At 41.9% G+C, this 18,563-nt stretch overlaps 1 protein-coding gene across 1 annotated transcript; it reads left to right on the top strand.

Moving 5' to 3' along the window:
- Positions 1–2,856: 2,856 nt before the first annotated feature.
- LOC306701831 (sodium-dependent phosphate transport protein 2A-like) lies at positions 2,857–12,697 on the top strand (the record flags this gene model as incomplete). Its single annotated transcript, XM_079167249.1, has 12 exons — positions 2,857–2,914; positions 3,019–3,207; positions 3,594–3,740; positions 4,031–4,174; positions 5,956–6,067; positions 6,566–6,761; positions 7,742–7,837; positions 8,064–8,130; positions 8,268–8,435; positions 8,633–8,749; positions 11,526–11,650; positions 12,092–12,697. 12 exons carry the CDS (start codon positions 2,857–2,859, stop codon positions 12,695–12,697), a joined length of 2,025 nt encoding a protein of 674 aa, XP_079023375.1.
- Between the last annotated feature and the right edge of the window lie 5,866 nt (positions 12,698–18,563).

The raw sequence follows: 18,563 nt of genomic DNA, 5'->3' as shown, positions 1-18,563 counted from the left end.
CCAAAATATTTAATTCACCGTCATAGCTAACTAAAAGAACAGTAAATATTAACATGTCAGCAGTCAAACAAGTACATTTTGGAAATGTTTTCTTTAAAAAGTACTTCATCGATTATTATAGCAACAGTTGCCAGTACATTCTGTGGATTGACTAATGGATCAATTAACAAAATGTTTCTGTCGTACTCCAAACTGCGTCTTTTGCACCAAGCCTGGAGAATTTGTTTTTGGGCGAAATATGTGGCCTCAGTTTAAGGTTCAGTTTTCATGTCATCAGCATACTTATGGATGCTATAGTCGAAATTCAGAGCATACTGTATTCATGATTGATGGATTGCCTCCACATGGCTCTCAACGTGGCGATGCCAGAGCCGGCGGTTCACAGCTAACTGACATGTGTCTAGAGTTAATATCAGCAGGATAACGCAGCCACTGGGGAGCAGAGGAGGACTAACAGCGTGCACCTACTGCTCATTGATTGGCAGGTGTTTTGAGTGGCAGGATGGTGTATGACGACCCGGTGGCCTCTGTTTGCTTTATCCCCAGGCTGAGCAGCAACCTCCCTGTGACTTGCGCATCTGGAGAGGGTATTAACAGCATCACGGGGAGGTGGTGTAGCAATAAGCTCTGGAACCGCGCCAGATATTTAGCCACGTGTGTGTCCATATGTGCATGTACGTCTCTATGTCTCTCTCCCTCTGCTTAATGCAGCACCACATCTCAAGGATTTATCCCCTCGCCGCCATTGACGGCAGCAGGCTCGGCTCGGGTCCAGCTGCCTGCACAACAACAGAGCTGTTATCTCGCTTTGGCTCCCAGCTCTCATAACAGTTTGGACAATAACAACTCTAGGCTAGTGGGTTATTAAGTTCTGCTCCTCTGAGTTCATGGCTGCAACTCTGAGGTCAGCAGATCTGGTTGAGAGCACTGCTGATGTGACAGAAGCATAGCTGGACTAATTGTTAACAATTACCCTGTTACTCAGGCAATCACAGCGTTTATGCCATGGCGAGGAGGACCTTGTGAGTAGCAGGGTGTGTAAGTAAATGTGTGCACATATGTGTTAAGAGGATCTGAAGAAATATTCCTGATATTTAATTTCCAATCCCAACATGCCTCCCTTAAATCCTGGAAATGTACCATAAGCACCTGAACATCCCGCACAAGTCATGCAGATTATGCTAAACGTGTATGAAATACTTCCACTGACTTATATCATGCAAGAAATGATCATTTAATACCCTGGCTTTATTCTGTGCCAAACTACGGTACGTGATGAAAACAGCTGTTTGAAAATATGAGTGGACTTGAGGCGCCCGTGCAGATATACCTTTCTCCTAACTTTTACCACTAGGTGTCAGATTTCTCCTTCTCTTGCACGAGGAACTAGAAGAACTTCCAACAACAAGGGTGATCATCATTCACATCAAACAGTCCTCTTCATCTTGAATTCCTTATCTGACCCCAAGTCAGGGGGGAAAAATAGCTGTTCGAACAAACATCATTCATCACCTAATACACAACGTGCTTTCCCACCCCGTGCATCATTAAGTGGTGTCTCTGTGTTATTGATTAACAGTGAGGTCTGTGATGGTGGAGCAAGTTAATCGACGAGAGATGGGGTGTTACCTGGTCGTATATTTAAAGCTGAGCTACACTTCAGTTTGATGCTTTCCTTTCCAGGGGGTCATACACAACACCTTGGACTGTTTCAGACAAGGTAAGATGCTTTAGTGCGTATGTCAATATTAAATATGTATGTTGAGTGACTTTGCGTCATCAATACTGAAGCGTTCTGGTATTATTTGGAATGAATAATTTATTAATTGTCGTTTTATCTAGAAGGGACCAACAGCTCATAGATCTTTTGGAAAATGTTGGCATATCAGCCATCACTCACTGACAACTGTTTACTAAAGTAGATCTCAAGTAGGAAGATTCCGGCGCAACATAAACAGCACAGAGACGATATGTTAGCCATAGTGACTTAAAGGCAAGCTCACAAATAATACAGAAACGGAGAGCAACAGTGAGAGTATAGCAGACCTGCAAACAGATGACCATAGGGGAGGTAGATTAGAGGATAACAAGACACACACACACACAGAATATACTCAAGTACATTCAGCTGCAATCTATGGAACTTGTCTCACTCTCACATACGTAGATATGCGAACAGGGCCTCTCTGCACATCAGAACCTGCAGGAGGATGCCACACAGAATGAGAATGATGCAGCGACTAATTACTGCAATTTCGACTCCTGTAATTACTAAACTCACTTCCATCCTCTTTGCTTTACAGAGACACATTAGTACTCCCTCCTACACTGGAGTCCCCAAAATATGGCAAAGTGTCTGACATGAAAAGGGGGTAAAAAAAAAAGAAAAAAAGCTTCTTATCAAACCGAGAGCTTGAAAATCTTTGGAGGGAGTTGCTGCACTATAGACAGTGGAGAGTCCCTTTAAGAGCTGACTTGCAGCTGCAGGAAATGGAGGGCAAGACAAGTTACATGGAAACTGATGTTTCCTTATTGATTCTGACAAGGCGTATATTTGTTGAGAGGCGAGACGATGCCTCGCGGTGTATGTTTAAGCGTTCGGTTTGACCTCGAAACCAAGGACAGCTGGCAATTACAGTGTGGGCCGCCTTTGTTCCCTTCTAATTGCTTGTCTGTTGATCTGAGTAGCGTGGTGAGACATGTGCTCATATACAGACACGTTCGTCTCCTTGGGGTTCTTTTTACCGCTGCAGGTGGCTGATAAACAAATTCACACTCACATGTGTCGCCCTCTACAACGGTGTCAACCTGTGATTTTCAATTACCTCCCTTTCTCCACACAGCATTCAAAGCACCATGTCATCTCGATCTATAACTATAGTGTCTGGACGGAGCACAGGGCTCCACTACAATGGTAACTTTTTGGCTTCAATTCCCATCATTCTGGATTTTCATGTCTTTGAAATGCTTCAAAGCTGATCTTCCCCAATTGAGTGTATGCTCTTTGTTATTCTTTAGGAGGGGGGGTGAGGATGCACGGCACTCAGCTGTTCTCACAGCCCAAACTACTGCAGGAGGAAGACAGGGAGTCTGGCATTGGCTCCACCCTCGACCTCTGCAGCAGCTTTGAGGGCCATAAACAACATACCAATCACCACTCCAGCAAACCTGCATTCAGGGAGACGGGCAGACTCCCGAAAGAGAAAGGTACAAGAGCGCCGTTAGGAGGAGAGTTTTGCACTCATGTCCTGCGTTGGCAGCAGGTCTGATGGGTTCGAAAAAAGGCAAATAACAGCAGCAGAAGCCAAACCACATGCTCATTAGATAAAGACATGCTCAAAGACACACAGGGCCAGTCTGGGCAACAAAGGCGAAGTCCTGCTGTCACTCAGCAGCATTTGGCTGAATATGGGTAATGTAGTCTGTCAGATGGCTTTTCCCTCCACAATATCTACCCCATCTCTCTCATCCAGAACAAATCCTTAGAATGGTGAAAAATACAGTGAAGTAAAAGCTAACCATAACACATTTGTGTGTTAATCTGTGATATATCTTTTGATAACTTTGTACTCAACAGTTGTTGTTTTCAACAGATAGCTCTCCGCAGACCACAGCAGTGAGTCAGAACAAGGCCAGGCAGCTCCTTATCAATCTTTCCAAGATCCCTCTCCTCCTCATCCTCTTCTTCCTCTTTGTTTGCTCCCTGGACACGCTGAGCTCTGCCTTCCAGTTAGCAGGAGGTAAGTATAACCCTCACTGCCCCCCTCAGCGGGTTGATAGTGACTCAGCCAGTTGATGTTTGACAAATACGTGAGTCACTGCAGAACAGTTCACACTGTCCTACGGGGGCTCTGCTGTATAATTTACCACAAAGCTTCATCTGGTGACCTTTCCGGATTTTGGGGAAACAAGAGGTTTGAATTTTGTTTAACATTGCTCTTGGCCATTGTGTCATATCTGAGACCAGCATTGTTTTTGTTTGTGTGTCTGTGTGTGTCTGTGTGTGTATATGGGCGGCATATTCAACCAGGTAAAGTGGCAGGGGACATTTTCAGGGACAATGCAGTGCTGTCTAACCCTGTGGCAGGGCTGGTGGTGGGGATCTTGGTTACGGTGCTGGTCCAGAGCTCATCCACCTCCACCTCCATTGTCGTCAGTCTGGTGGCCTCCGGATGTGAGTAGGAGCATAAAAGTGGGTGTAAATGTGCCAGCGCCGTCTACCGTAGCACAAGTTATTTTAGGTTTTAAATAAGACCGTGGAATAGAAAAATTCTCCAGACTGGCCTCATTTATTCTGAGATATATGTTGTGTGTCTCTCTAGGCTATTATTTGGTATGCAAACATATTACAGTAAACAAGAAACAGTAACATAGCAATAAATACAGAAAAGACTCCCGTGTTGCATGTGTGGCAATAACAAATAGATTGATCCCTATCAATTAATCTGTTATGGTTATAATCTCAGTTTTCTCTCATGCTGTGTTCCTTACAGTAATTTATGCGACTTGATTTGCTGCTTAGCATTATGGACCAACTCAGTGAATATAGCTTAGGTTAAATACACAAGAGTTGGCTGATAAATGAATATTGGGACAGCAGAAGATTTAGCTCTGTGTATATATAAACACATGCATTAGTTTTCTGCAACAGCCAGGAGTAAACTATCAGAAGTACATTCTCCGATAACATCATTTAAAGGATTAGGCTGCTGTTATTCTGTATTGATCCCACGAAAAGGCCAAAACCAAAACCTGATGATGTGTTAGGCAATTTCTCAATACTTTGCAACTTCTTGTGTGGTTCTCAGCTCCAAGCCCATTCATTCTTACCAACGACATAATCCTGTTTTCCACGTCCAATTCATATTGTCATTTTTAAAAAGGCAAAATATTTTCCTGAAACCGCTGGACACTGTAGTTTTTGGCAAATATTACTCAAAGGGAAGTAAATAGAGCATTTGTTGTGGACTATTTTCAGCTACGGATGGATACACATTTGGTGCCCTTGTATTTTTGGTAACCAAACGGTGTATGTGGGAGTGACTCAAATGAATCTACAATGCCCATGTTCATTCGTTTTTAATAGTTTTTGGTTGTCAAACAAGGGAAGTCTGGGCACATAATAAGCTATATCAGGTGTTAGCTACACAGAATATACTCAGTGGAATACATGTATTATTGTTTTGTGTCTTTCCATGGGAACCTTTTGACAATAAGAAAAATTAAATAAGTGACTAAATTAATGAGGCATAATTGAATCTTTCTTATGTGGGATTTCTACCATACACTGACTGATTTACTGACCTGAAATTGACATTTTGAAATTACTGCAGTGGCCATTTGCAAAAACCACCTGAGAATGATTGTACTCTAGCAGGTCAGACTGGGATCAGATATAATGAAATCAAACCATTTCACACCCTGTAATCTCCCAACATCTCAGCCTTTAGCGTATCATGCCTCCTAAAACCATTACATGGTGAGGTTATGACCTGTCTGTTTCTAATGAGCGCAGCCTTCGAGGTCTCCCCTCTTTCATTACAGTGGTTAAAGTGAATGATATCAGTATGCAGGAGCTGCCGCTGTGCTTCTAAATCCTTTCTGTGAGGGATCCAGGAGAAAGATTATAAGTTATTATCAAAGAGAAAAAGAGATGCATTGCTTGCGTGAACGTGTCTCGTGGGTCATCATCATTAAAGACATCCTCAACAATGAACCTCTGTGAGGGCTAAGCTGCTTCCACTCAACTGCAAATTGCAATCCCCTTTTATCCCAATTAAAACTCATGCTGCATTCTGAAATGCAAAAGGTCATGTCTTATTCTCATGTGCGTGATGCGTTATCATTCAATGAATGCGGACATTTATCCATTTACAATATTTTTGTTTAACTCTGCATATAGTTCTAAGAGTGATTACTTTCACGTAAGATGTTTTACGTGGTCTCACCTCACAGTGCTAGAGGTGAGGTCAGCTGTTCCAATCATCATGGGATCCAATATTGGGACATCAGTCACAAACACCATAGTGGCCATGATGCAAGCGGCAGAGCGGACCGAGTTTCAACGGTGGGTGAAGAACAGTGGCGGGGCAGAGGGTGAGTGCGGGGGAAGGCTGAAGAGCGGGGAAGAAGAAATTGAAATGGAAAACTGAAGAGGATAAGTGGGGAGATGGAGGAATGAAGGGGGAAAGTGCAGAGGAGAAAACAGAGGAGGGTGAAGGGAGAACATTAGCAGCTGCTCGCTGCCTCTTTGCTTCAGCCTCCGTTTGAGCGTATTTTCTACAACAGTGACAATAATGGCACCAATCCACATTGATCTCACAGCCCTAACCCTTTGATGTGAACATGTACGTCACTGAACAGATGGCACGTTGCTTAATCTGAGTCTGGTAAAATAAATATAATTTATTAAACTTTAATAATACTCACACACTGAGTCAAAACTAAAATACCCATTACATCAGACAGGGTATGCAAAGCAGATTAACAAGCAATCATTTGGAGTAGTTGATCATGCTGATGGCTGACCTTAGATGACGCGGAAATTGATTGTGACCCACTGCAGTGCCTTTGCCGGGGCAACGATCCACGACTGCTTCAACTGGCTGTCGGTGCTGGTTCTGCTGCCACTGGAGTTGGCGAGTGGCTTCATGGCCAAGCTGTCGCACCTGTTGGTCACCAGCTTCAAGCTTGAACCAGGGGAGGAAGCACCCGAGATGCTCAAGGTCGTCACCGAGCCGGTCACCAAACTCATCATACAGGTAAATCAGCCAATCAGCATTCTCGTAACTGACCATTTGCGAAATCCCTCGCCCCAAACAGTCCAATTATAGCTTAGGAACTGTAAGGATGGCGGGACTGTCAATCTTTGGATTTCTGTAGTAAGAGCGATGCTAGGCATTCGAAGAGTTTGGAGGATAATGGCTTTTTTGCCTATTTAAAAAAAAAACACAAGAGCACAAGTGTACGTAATGGACTAAATACTGTTTGTCAGCTCTAACGAATGGCGCAAGAATTAACAAGTCCTGCTAACTAGCAGAACAATCTTGTTTTCTATGTCTTCTTCATTCATCATCACTGAGGATGACACGTTTTTGCCTGCGACATGCATCTTTAGCTTTAAGTCTTTTAGCATGATATCAGTGATACATTTAAGACCTCTTTTACATGATTCTCCTTTTAAAAGTAAAAAAAGGCTCACTAGAGCCGACGTAAGTAACAGGTGATACTAAAAACACTAACGATGGCGCCGTTCTGTTAAGTGTTCCAGATGACGTTGACAGGGAAGCAGCATGCACAGAACCATACCAGGAACCTCAAATCAAAGCAGCTAAATCAAATCAGAAAGGATAAATGTCTTTCGTGGAAAAGGCCCACTAGCTAGCTTGAAACAGTTGCCATTTGGCTGGCAAAGTTGTCGGTTGCTGGCTACAAATGAGAGGCCTGTTTATTCTTCTACCTCTGTCTGAAATCAAGGATTGTTTTAAAAATTGAGTGGTAAATCTGCCGCCGTTATTTCTTTTAACTGCATATGTGCCGCAGAAGGCTGGAAAGCTTGAAAGGTATTGCAACTCTAACTAAGGGGGGCGGAGCCTAACAAACAGTCAGTTAGTTGTCCTAAGTCAGCTGTTTTGGAGGATGTGACTGAATGACTGCAGGTCGAAAACTATAACCATGCTCTCCTTTGACTCACTGAATTTAAAAGATGAGAAGAATATTTCTCCTTTATTTCCCTCCTCAGCTCGACAAGTGTGTGATCACAGGGATCGCCATGGGGAATGAGGACATGAGGAACAGGAGCCTGGTGAAAGAATGGTGCCAGACTGACCTTGTTATGGTAATGGCCCCCCGTCTCCACTGCTGTCTCCTGCACATGTAGACACATTGTGTCACACTCTGGCGCCAAATAGAGCATGGCCCTGCTGCCAGTGAACTGTGCTGCAAATTTGTGTTTTCATCACAGATGCTTCTTTCTTTCTTTCTTTCTTTCTTTCTTTCTTTCTTTCTTTCTTTCTTTCTTTCTTTCTTTCTTTCTTTCTTTCTTTCTTTCTTTCTTTCTACAGTCCACTGGCAATGTGAGCACTGCAAACTGTGGCCCCAGTCATGGCGTGTCCCAATCTTCACTGAAGTGTGAGTTGAAACTCAATAACATTTGTAACCCACCTTCTCTTGTGGAGTGTACAGTGCTTTTCTTGTATGCATTCTCTTTCAGCGTTGTATGTTTGTGGAGTGATTTCCTGATGATTGTTGGTGCCGTCACTCTGCAGGTAGGCATTTGTTTGTGTCCACGGGACTGTCGGACCTCACGGTGGGCCTGATTCTCCTGGCAGGCTCTCTGGCCGTCCTCTGTACCTGTCTGCTGCTTCTGGTCAAACTGCTCAACTCTCTTCTTAAAGGCCAAGTCGCAAAGGTCATCCATAAAGTCGTCAACACGGGTGGGCTTGCCTTTTGAGCTGCTGGAGGTTTGACACAGGTTGTCCTGTAGCAACTGAATGCGTGATGCAGTCTGCAAATGAGCAAACAAATCAAGAAAACCTTCTTGGATGCAAATCAGACGAAAGAGGCTGTGAAAAAGATACAGGTGTTGATACATGTGGGGGAACTCCCATCGCTCCTCTCTTTTTCTCAACAGACCTGCCATATCCGTGTGGGTGGCTGTCAGGATACATGGCCATGCTTGTGGGTGCAGGGGTGACGTTTGTGGTCCAGAGTAGCTCTGTCTTCACTTCAGCCATGACTCCCCTAGTAGGTGGGTGAATTATGCTTTTGCAACACAAATCGTGGAGATTATATATTACAGTCTGTAGAAAATGAAGGTAAAACATTTATATGATCAAATGTTAACGTGAGAAATGTGTAGGTACAGTTTGTATGATCTAGAAAAGACTTGTAAGCGGAAGTAAAAACTCATCGGCATCAAACTAAATCCAATGAGTTAATACATCTATGTGCATAAAAAAGATATGCCAAAACAAAAAAAATGAGAGGAATATGTGATAAAAGCAGACAAGATACTGAACAAGCAGAAATATGATAATAACCCCACTAAGAGGGCTGCAAAGAGTTATACTTTACGTCATTTAGTTATTAAAACCTCATACATTTGTTATCTTCCTGTAGACTCATGAAATATGATGACATCCCCCAGCAATGCTTTCACCAAACTGTTATGTAAAACCAACATCTGTCATAAGAAAAATAACAGATGTTGCTTTAAAGGCAATTGAATAGATATCATTTCATATTATGCTTTTTAATCAATTTAAGGCTTAACTATATTATCACACACATAATGCTTTTTTTCTCTTGGAAACCATGTGATTATATTCTGCAAGACACCTAAAGATTCAGTGGAGACATGCACAATGGGTTTGCAGTGGTTGAAGGTTTGTGTCTAGCAAGAGGTGTTTGATAGAAGCTCTTTGTTTTGACAGATTTGTTTGTACTGTTCTTGTTTGTACTGAACTTCTTGGTGACCTGCAGGGTGTCTGTACCCTTGTCTCACTTGCGTGGCTGCTAATAGCATGCAGTATGAACACAGCATGAGCAGAAAACTTGCTGCATGGTTTTGTTTTACTCTCTTGGATGTGTTCGATCTGTCTTGTTCTTGACCACCACCCACCTCAGTGACCACAGGAGGCCGAACCATTTTAAAACGCCCCCGGCCATTAAAGTACGGAATAATATCAAACTTAACCTCGTGTAGTCATCACCTCAGTGCGAGTGTGAAACCTGTGGCAGCATCGCTTGATTATTACAGGATATAAGAGATATGTGAGTAATGTTAAACAACGATTTGATCCCTGGCAGTTGTCCAGCACTTTATTCTCTCGATAGAAATACTAGCTGGTAAATTGCAAAATTGCACATTATACATTAGAGTTCGTCGTTGCACTTTTTCTTTGAGAAGTAGTACAACTCTTAAACATTCAGTTTGATTAGTTTGCTCCTCTTTGTGGTGGGTGATCTTTGAGAAAGTTCTGTTTATAGTCTGGGGGCAATTCCAACATCTGCCCAGTCAAGGTTGGACTGATGTGAAGCTTCTTCTCATCTCATCATGTTTCACTTGGTGCAAACCCCTCGGGGAGTCTCTTGTAATGTCTTATTAAACTGGACTCTAACTGTGCAGAGTATCAGATCTTGTCCTTGAGTGGGCCAGCAATGTGCAGTGGTGGCTATCAGTCTGGACTCTGCTTCTGGCATTTGAGGTTTGCCACTGCGTTTGTGAGCTTAGATTCTCTCATTTCATGTTCATGTTCATGTGTGATTACTTTGTTTTAAAGTTGTTGTGGAAGAGAGAGAACGTCAAATACTGAAAACAGCAGCTTGTGCGTTTTACTGTCAGTCAAACATGGACGAATCGCCACTGTAATCCAGCAGCTCGTACACTGGGCTGTTGTTTCCAAGGCCACAGTTTTTTGCATCGAGTTCTAATTTCAAACACCACAACCTCTGAACAGACATTCACTGCTACAGTGATGAATTGTTAACTTTACATTGAGCAAAGGTTTACCCGACTGCTCTTGTCATGCATTTAATGGCTAATCACAGGAGAATACCATACATTTCCTTGTTGGTTAATAGCTCATTTACCAGCTAGACGAGGCCGAATAAGGACACAACCCTGCTTATTTCCACTGATTGAGTCTTGTGAAGTTTGTAAGAACATGTTGCATAATCGGTATTGTATGCCACTGGCTAAATGAAGCATGTAAAATCAGCGATGACTGAGTCATCAGCCTGCTACTCTGTGATAAATGTGAGATGGGAATCATGTATCATTTAAAACAGGAGTAATTAAGCAGCTTGGAAAAAAAAGCTAAAAGGCAAGAGACTAATACACATGGATGATTTCCAATCCTCAAATACACTTAATTAAACATTTCTGCTTATTTCATGTTAGACTTTAGCTTTACCTTCCCTTCAACCGTTGCTGTCACTGGGTCATAGTATCATCTATTGAAAACAAACTAGAAAATAACAGATAAAGAGCAACCATGTTCCCTCTATTTCAGTTTATTCAACTAAATATAGACCATTGCAGCATTGGTCCTGCTTTGGTTGTCAGTTGCTGTCAAGCATCCACTCATTTGACAGTCATTAGTCATCTTATCTGGCAAAGCTATATTTCAGTCTCTATGATTCCTCTGTTGTTTTTTTGTAATATTGGCTTTTGTTCATCACCAAGTACAAATTATATTTAATGTTGTTTATTTATCTGAGATGTAATTTGATTAATATGGTTTGACTAATTCAAATAGTTGTTTTTAAAACATTTGTAGTCAAACAGCCTCTATGGCGCTCAACAGCGTTCAGTACATCTATTTTGTTGATGTGGTTTTATTCTGCTTGTTATGCTTGTAAAAGCAGTGGATTCAGTTTTTATCAACTTTTCAGAAATGTAATCCACCAATGAAATCATTCCACTTTTATCTCTTGTAGAAGCTACAGCATTTCCTGGCTATCCATCTCTATTTAATGTCCTTGTGTCCCCTGATGCAGTATGTTTCTGTCGTCTCCCTCAGGTATTGGTGTGATCAGCCTGGAGCGGGCCTATCCCCTCACGCTCGGGTCCAACATCGGCACCACTGCCACAGCCCTGCTGGCAGCTCTGGCAAGTCCGGGGAACAAGCTAGCAGCCGCCATACAAGTAAGCCAGCGCTTTATCAGATGCAAGAGCCATTTTAAACCTGCAGCAAAAAGAGAAAAGAGAAAGTGAATGCACCATTACCAACACCCTCCCACATTGAAAGAAAAACAAATGTGTTTTTCCTGTACACACACAGAAATGGGAGGTGCACAGCCATTCTCTACAGATGGTTATGATAAAGTATTTTCATGAACATGGATTTATGCGTAAACGGGCTGGAGGCGAATAAGTGGACGCTTCAGGAAAAACAGTTCTCGTTTCAACAAAACTGTCAAAACACGGACAATCTTGTGACATTGAATGGATTGAATGTCGCACGATGACAAAACAAGTCATGCGGACTCTCTGAGGGTTTAAATGACGGTGACAACAAACATTGACTGTTAATTACATCCTTCAGCGCTCACACACTGTATTTTTGTATCTTCTCATTCCCTGTAGATTGCTCTCTGTCACCTCTTCTTCAATGTCTTTGGTATTCTGCTGTGGTATCCACTTCCCTTCACACGCCTGCCGATAACGATGGCTCGTGTCCTCGGTGAGCGCACTGCCAAGTACCGCTGGTTTGCAGTCTTGTACCTCCTCCTCTGCTTCTTGCTCCTGCCGTCGCTGGTGCTGGGCCTCTCGCTGGCAGGCTGGCGAGTGATGGCTGGCATTGGGGCTCCTTTCCTGGGTGTGACCATCTTCATCACCATGGTAAATGTGATGCAGGCCCGTAGCCCTCGCCATCTGCCCACGAAGCTCCAGAGCTGGGACTTCCTGCCCAAGTGGATGCATTCTCTCAAACCGCTCGACCGACTTGTCACCAAGGCGACTGTCTGCTGCGGCTCTGCCTTCCAGGAGGGACAGGGAGAAGACGAAGAAGACGAAGAAGAGGAGCCTGTATCAACACAGGCGACCTCTGTCAACACGCAGAAAGAGTCCCCCCAGAGGAGGGCACAGCTGGCTTATGACAACCCAGCCCTGGACTACCTGGATGAGAGCAGACCAGGTGTGAGGGTGCTGAGATTAAAGGGGTTAGAGCGGTGCAACAGCACTCCGCTGTAGTCAAACTGATAGAACTCTGCATTTTGTCAGTATCAAGGTAATAGATGGATTGAGAGTATGACATGTTATAATGATTTAAAAATAAACTTGTTTCTGATTATTAATTGATTTATGAATAGAGTATAGCCTCCAACAGCCAAATATCATGAGCTCAGTATGAGATTTCCATCCGACAGAGGAAGCTCCACCTGCTGATGAAGATGAGTTTTTTTTGTCACCTTTTGTGAAGATCAATGATGAACTTTGAAACTTAATTGATGAAGAACTACATAAACAGAGCATACAATGTAGCATGGTAACTGTAGTAAAGGTGCACTGTTTTTGACCACTCGTGGTGCTATGGAGCAATGCATCAAACAAAGGCAGTGGGGAAGAGGATGGCCATCTAGTTAACATTGATGTAAACAGGGCAGGATGGTACATAAAACAGAAAAATGTATGACATGAAATGTAAACATGTACAATTGTGTTTGTTTACAAGAAAGCTCCACAGAGCAGCTTTAACAAGCAAACAGAATTGGGCAGCAAATGTTTTCAGAAACCAGTTTCAGTGGATCGTTTTGCACGTTTCACAACATTTGCAGAACAGCCATGTTCTCCAGCCGTTTGCAATGACCAGTCAATAACCACACAGAGGCTTTAGTGTGAGTATAAACCTAAGGATTCAGAAGTCCTGGGTGTAAAGTTCACACATTTTATGTTTATGTTTTTGTGTCAAGAGCAGGCGGACAAAAAAGGTTGTTAGCCCAAAGTTTAATTGATAAAGAATCGTATTACGGAGTGGATACATGTTTGATCGTTATGTTGAATTGCATGTACTCGCTTGTTATATAAGTGTCTGTGGGCGCCTGAATACACACAGGCACTACAAAGGATTCAAATAATTATCACGTTTGCTTCTTGATGTTATCTACAAAGAAGTATATGAATGTGTGTGTGTGTGTGTGTATGCTTGTTTAAGTGGGAGAGAATGCACACTCGGGAGGTGTTGTTGAATGTGTGAATATGTGCCGTTTTCTCTGTTGCACTGTCACAATTCATTGTGCGTTAAAGAAATGTTGAGTCCCTGCTTGAAGTCTGTTAATTTAACAAGAGAATCGAGTCTGACTCTTTCACTTTTAAGGTGGCAGACTTTGAAGAGCGCTTTACAAACAGGATGAAAGAACATGTTAAATAAATAACTACTCTCTCTCTCAGAACTGCCCAAAAGATAAACTTCATTCATTCTTGTGTGCCGTGTGTCTTACTTGAAAGAATGAAGGAGAATGTGTCCTTTTTTTTTTTTTTGTGGACCCCACTAATCTGCAAACGTACACTCCAGACACTTTTTGTTTCCCCAAAAGAAGCGTCGTCTCATCACACTCCTCTGATCCTGCCATGCTCTTTAAAGTTTTGGGGTTTTAAATGAGATTCAGCCATCCCCTCCACCAGACATGGCAGTCTGGACAGAGTTTGCATCATCTCGGCTGAGTCTAATGTGAACCCCGGAGGCAATCGAGAGCAGTCTGAAAAGGAAGGGGAGCCAGAAACAAGAAATCTACCTTGACACACACTCCTGCACGCACACACAGAAACACGCCTGTTGTACAGCAGCGCTCTCTCGTCTGAGTGAGAGCTGATGTGAGTGCTGATTATCTGTTGGGAACTGCAGCCTGGATGGAGTCCAGCAGGGTCGGGTCACGATCCTGCCAGGTCCTCGTGTCTAGGGATTCACAGCGGAGACCCGGAGCTGCCAGGGCTCTCTGGCAGCATCACCACTGTTTTTCAGCCACTACATTATTATCAGATTTTAAAAAAAGCATATTTTATTGACACTGATTCAAATGAGCATGCTCCTGAATGACCCTTTTTCTTCACTTCTCTAGGATGTGCAAACAATTCTATTTCTGTGACATTTTTTCTAATGTGATTATTGTGTACATATAAAGTGGAATCTGATCCCAACACATGCTCATGCTTATTTATTACACATCCCTCCAGGTGACATAAAGTGTGTGTGTGTGTGTGTGTGTGTGTGGGTGAGAGAGAAAGAGCATTTGTGTTTTTACATTACGAGGAAGTAAATCCCTTCCCTGCCGTGTTCACAACATACTTCATGTAGGGCTGAAGTCACAGCCCTTTCTTCAAATAGCTAATTTCATGAACCTGTTCAACCCTTAAGCCCTCAGATTTAGCTGCCAAAGCATTTTGCTTCACTACCCAGGTGCTGATGCAGCAATAATCTATCAACAGCTATTTCTTGCGGTATTAGATGTTGTCAGAGTTTCTCAAAAGGAATACAAAACACCTAATCCAAATGAGTGCTAGTCATTGGATTAATGTATATCTAATAGCACTTAATGATTAAGAATAATGGCCATGCATGCTCACTAATACAAAGCAAATTAGGCCAGATTGCTGAACCAGCAATTGCTAAAGAACAGATTGCTATACATCTCTTTTTTCTCAGGAATAGGTGGTCAAGTCCGGTAATCATTTACTTTTAAACAGGTTTTCACTTGGTAGCCATGACCTAGTGCCCTAAAGTAAAATAAGATGATTACAAATGAATGTCGTGGTCGTACAAACACATTGACAGAATGAACAAAATATCACGTGCTAACAAAAAGCTGCAACTTTTCATTGTTCATTGTGTCCACAAATCTCAGCCAGATGTGAAATAATAGATTTTACTCATACGTTGGCAATTGAGCTTCATGCAGGTTCCACAAATACAAGCTGTGACATCAAATTGAAAAAGAACTAATGGATACATTTTGGATAATTTAATATATATATATATATATATATTTCCACCTATTCGTGGTTTCTAAAATAACAACCAGAGAACCAGAACTGAAAATGATCCATTATTATTCAACATGGCCAGTGGCTGTTGTTAAGTTAGCGATGTGTGGGCCTTTTGGGAACACGTTTACCCGAACCTGCAGAAAACGCTTCACTCGATATATCAGTCTCATCCATGAGGCCAAATGTTCTCATTTTACTTTTACTTCTTTGTCACATATCCAGTTGGCTATTAATGACATTTCATATTTAAGCAATGCTTGTTTTGTTTTATGTGTTTGCATTTGTTCTTCTTTTAACTACAATATGGCTGAGCTTAATGGAGTCGTGATGATGCATTTGAATGAGAACCTTTGTTTTGACTCGATGATAGATCCGCATGCCTGCACATACCAGTGCAGGCATGCGGATGGTGAAGTGTAATATCTAAAACCCTGACGTGCTTTAAGTGTAGGAGAGTACACAGCTGGTGAGGAAGCCTGTTAAACAGTGACAGAGTTGAGAATCAAGCATTTTGTAGTCCAGGTCACCTTGACAACATTCATGTTAAATGTTGAGAATTTAAATTGAACTCACACAGGGACCTAATTATCACTGAGATCTTGCTTCGCCATCTCATTTAAAGTTTTAAATGATGGCATTATTATAAAAACTGCACAATGTGCATGCAGACAGAAAGGTGGGGAAAGTTAACTCGGGACAATATGGAATGTTCCAGTATTCAACACAAAGACGGATATCACAAAAACTATTCATGAAGTTTGAACAGTCCTCATTACTGAAATGGTTTCAAAAAGTATTTCGATGTTTTGAAAAGGTCTCGTGAATAAAAAAATGATTGTTGTCAGAGTGCAGGCATTAAAAAAACTGATCTCATTCAACCAGCGGAGAGGTTTTCTCCCCATGAGTTTATACTGCACATTATCTGTGCTGAAAACACATAATTACATCCTTAGCAGCACAGCACATTTGTAGTGAATGCAACTAGAGCAGAGAGAGAGAGAGAGAGAGAGAGAGAGAGAGAGAGAGAGAGATACCAAAACCAAGTTTTTGAGGCAAATCAAGCTCTCTCCCTGGCAACAATTTTCCACGTTTTCATAATTACGTTTGTCTCTATGATGAAATGTACACAACATATTCAGCCTCTGGGCCATGTGTAATTTGGGCTGTGTTGAGAAACAATCAAGGGTCGATAATAAATCTTGCATAATGTGTTGATACATTCCTTTAATTCCAATATTTGTTTATTCAGGCAGTTATTACCAGTTACCAGTTGTTATAGATTATGCACAACATTGAGAAGAACCACAGTGACACACAGGAGATGTTTTTCTATTTGCATAACATGAGACAAAAAGGACTAAGAACTAAGGCTTTTAAAGTTAACACCAGAAATATGCAATAAAACAGAAGTTAATGAGAAAAGAAGCTCAGATGCACCAGGAATCTGACAGATTGGTTTTTAAAAACTCTTGGTCATCATGATCTGCAGAAAGTATAAACAGATCAGAACACAAACAGCAGGTCAGAAGGGAAAGGTAGAAAACAGCATCGGACCGGCAGCCTGATCTCCAGACAAACAGGACAAGATGGGAAAAAAGCACACGAATGATCTTCTTTGGTGCCCAATCTGACATGTTTTTTTATTTCCTGCACATCTGGCTTGCTGTTGACGCATTTTTGGTCAATTAAAACTATATTTCAATGAAATGTTTATCTTTAGCTCTATATGACATTTATCTTTATACTTTTCACATTTTAGCTTCAGTATTTCAACACCATTGATTGATATAAAAAACGAGATAAATATGTAAACCAGTGTAGATAATAAACACCAGAAAAGACACATAAACACGAGGCAGAGCATTTCAACTGAAATGAAAAACATCACTTCATGTAAGATCTGAGATGAGGTGTTGGTTTCAGCATTACAATTTTAAGATGTGCCATGAACTCAACGACCCAGAGCTCGTGAGACGGTTGAGCGGTGTCTCGCCAGCTGAAAATGATTAGCTCTAATTAACAGTGAGGAGAACTCCTGCCAAGTAATATTCAATCTGTCCCTCCTTGTAATTTGGTCAGTGTTGAAGATGACTGAGCTTTCTGGGACTTTAATAATTGAACTGAACCAAAGTAAACATATTTCTCCTTACTGTGGAGAGAGAGAGGCACTATTATTGAACAGTACAAGACGACTATTAAACAAAACAACTGACAACCAACGTAAAAACTGTTTTTTTTAGTTTAAATCAGATCAACAAAAGCAACGACTTCCCATTCAAAGACTAAACTTAACCCATTGGTCTATTTGAAATGCATTTAGGATGAGTGCCGCACCACAATATGGCCACTAGATGGAGAATGGACCGCGTTATCACATGGAAGGCTGAGGACGGACGGCTGGACTCGATTTTAAATTGATCCAGAGATGTCGGAGTTGTCTCTATCTCATCTAAGAGCAGCGATGATATGCCGTCCAACACAACTTTTGATCACCAAACAGCAAAGGTAAGAGATCATTTATAGTAATGGCAGTATGAAGTAAAGTTTCTTTTGCTGCTGGTTCTGTGGGTTATGGTCCATATTGTTTGTTTGGAAAGCATGAAACAACAACAACGCTAGCACCACTATGGCCCATGCGCCCCTAAAGTAGTTTTTGCCCTGTGCTCATTTAGTTGCCTGGTGTTGGAATTGTGTTTTGTTTTGGTAAAAATGGTTATCATAAGCTGTTCGCCGGGTTCCTTCCCGTTATGTGGGTATGCAAGATGAATATGCTGCTTCATGTTTAATATCTGGTGTTTGTTATAACTTAATAAACCCTTCCTACACAACTACGAAGAAGTCCATTTCACCCCGTTGAAGTGCAGCTAAAGGATAATAATACATCCAAGCAACACATTAACTGAACAGAAAACACACATGTATTTACAGTCAGATCTAACGTTCTATGTATGAAGCAGTCACGATCTGTTTTTACGCATTCACACAGTAGGCGATTTCTTGCTGTCCTTCCTGCATTTGGCAGTTTAAACTGTTACTTTCAGCCTGAATTTCGTCTTTAACGTCTCCGTATTTGTCC

Source organism: Pholis gunnellus (genome assembly GCF_910591455.1).
Source record: "Pholis gunnellus genome assembly, chromosome: 10".
NCBI classification, from domain to species: Eukaryota; Metazoa; Chordata; class Actinopteri; order Perciformes; family Pholidae; genus Pholis; species Pholis gunnellus.
This window is presented reverse-complemented; position numbering and strand designations above follow the sequence as displayed.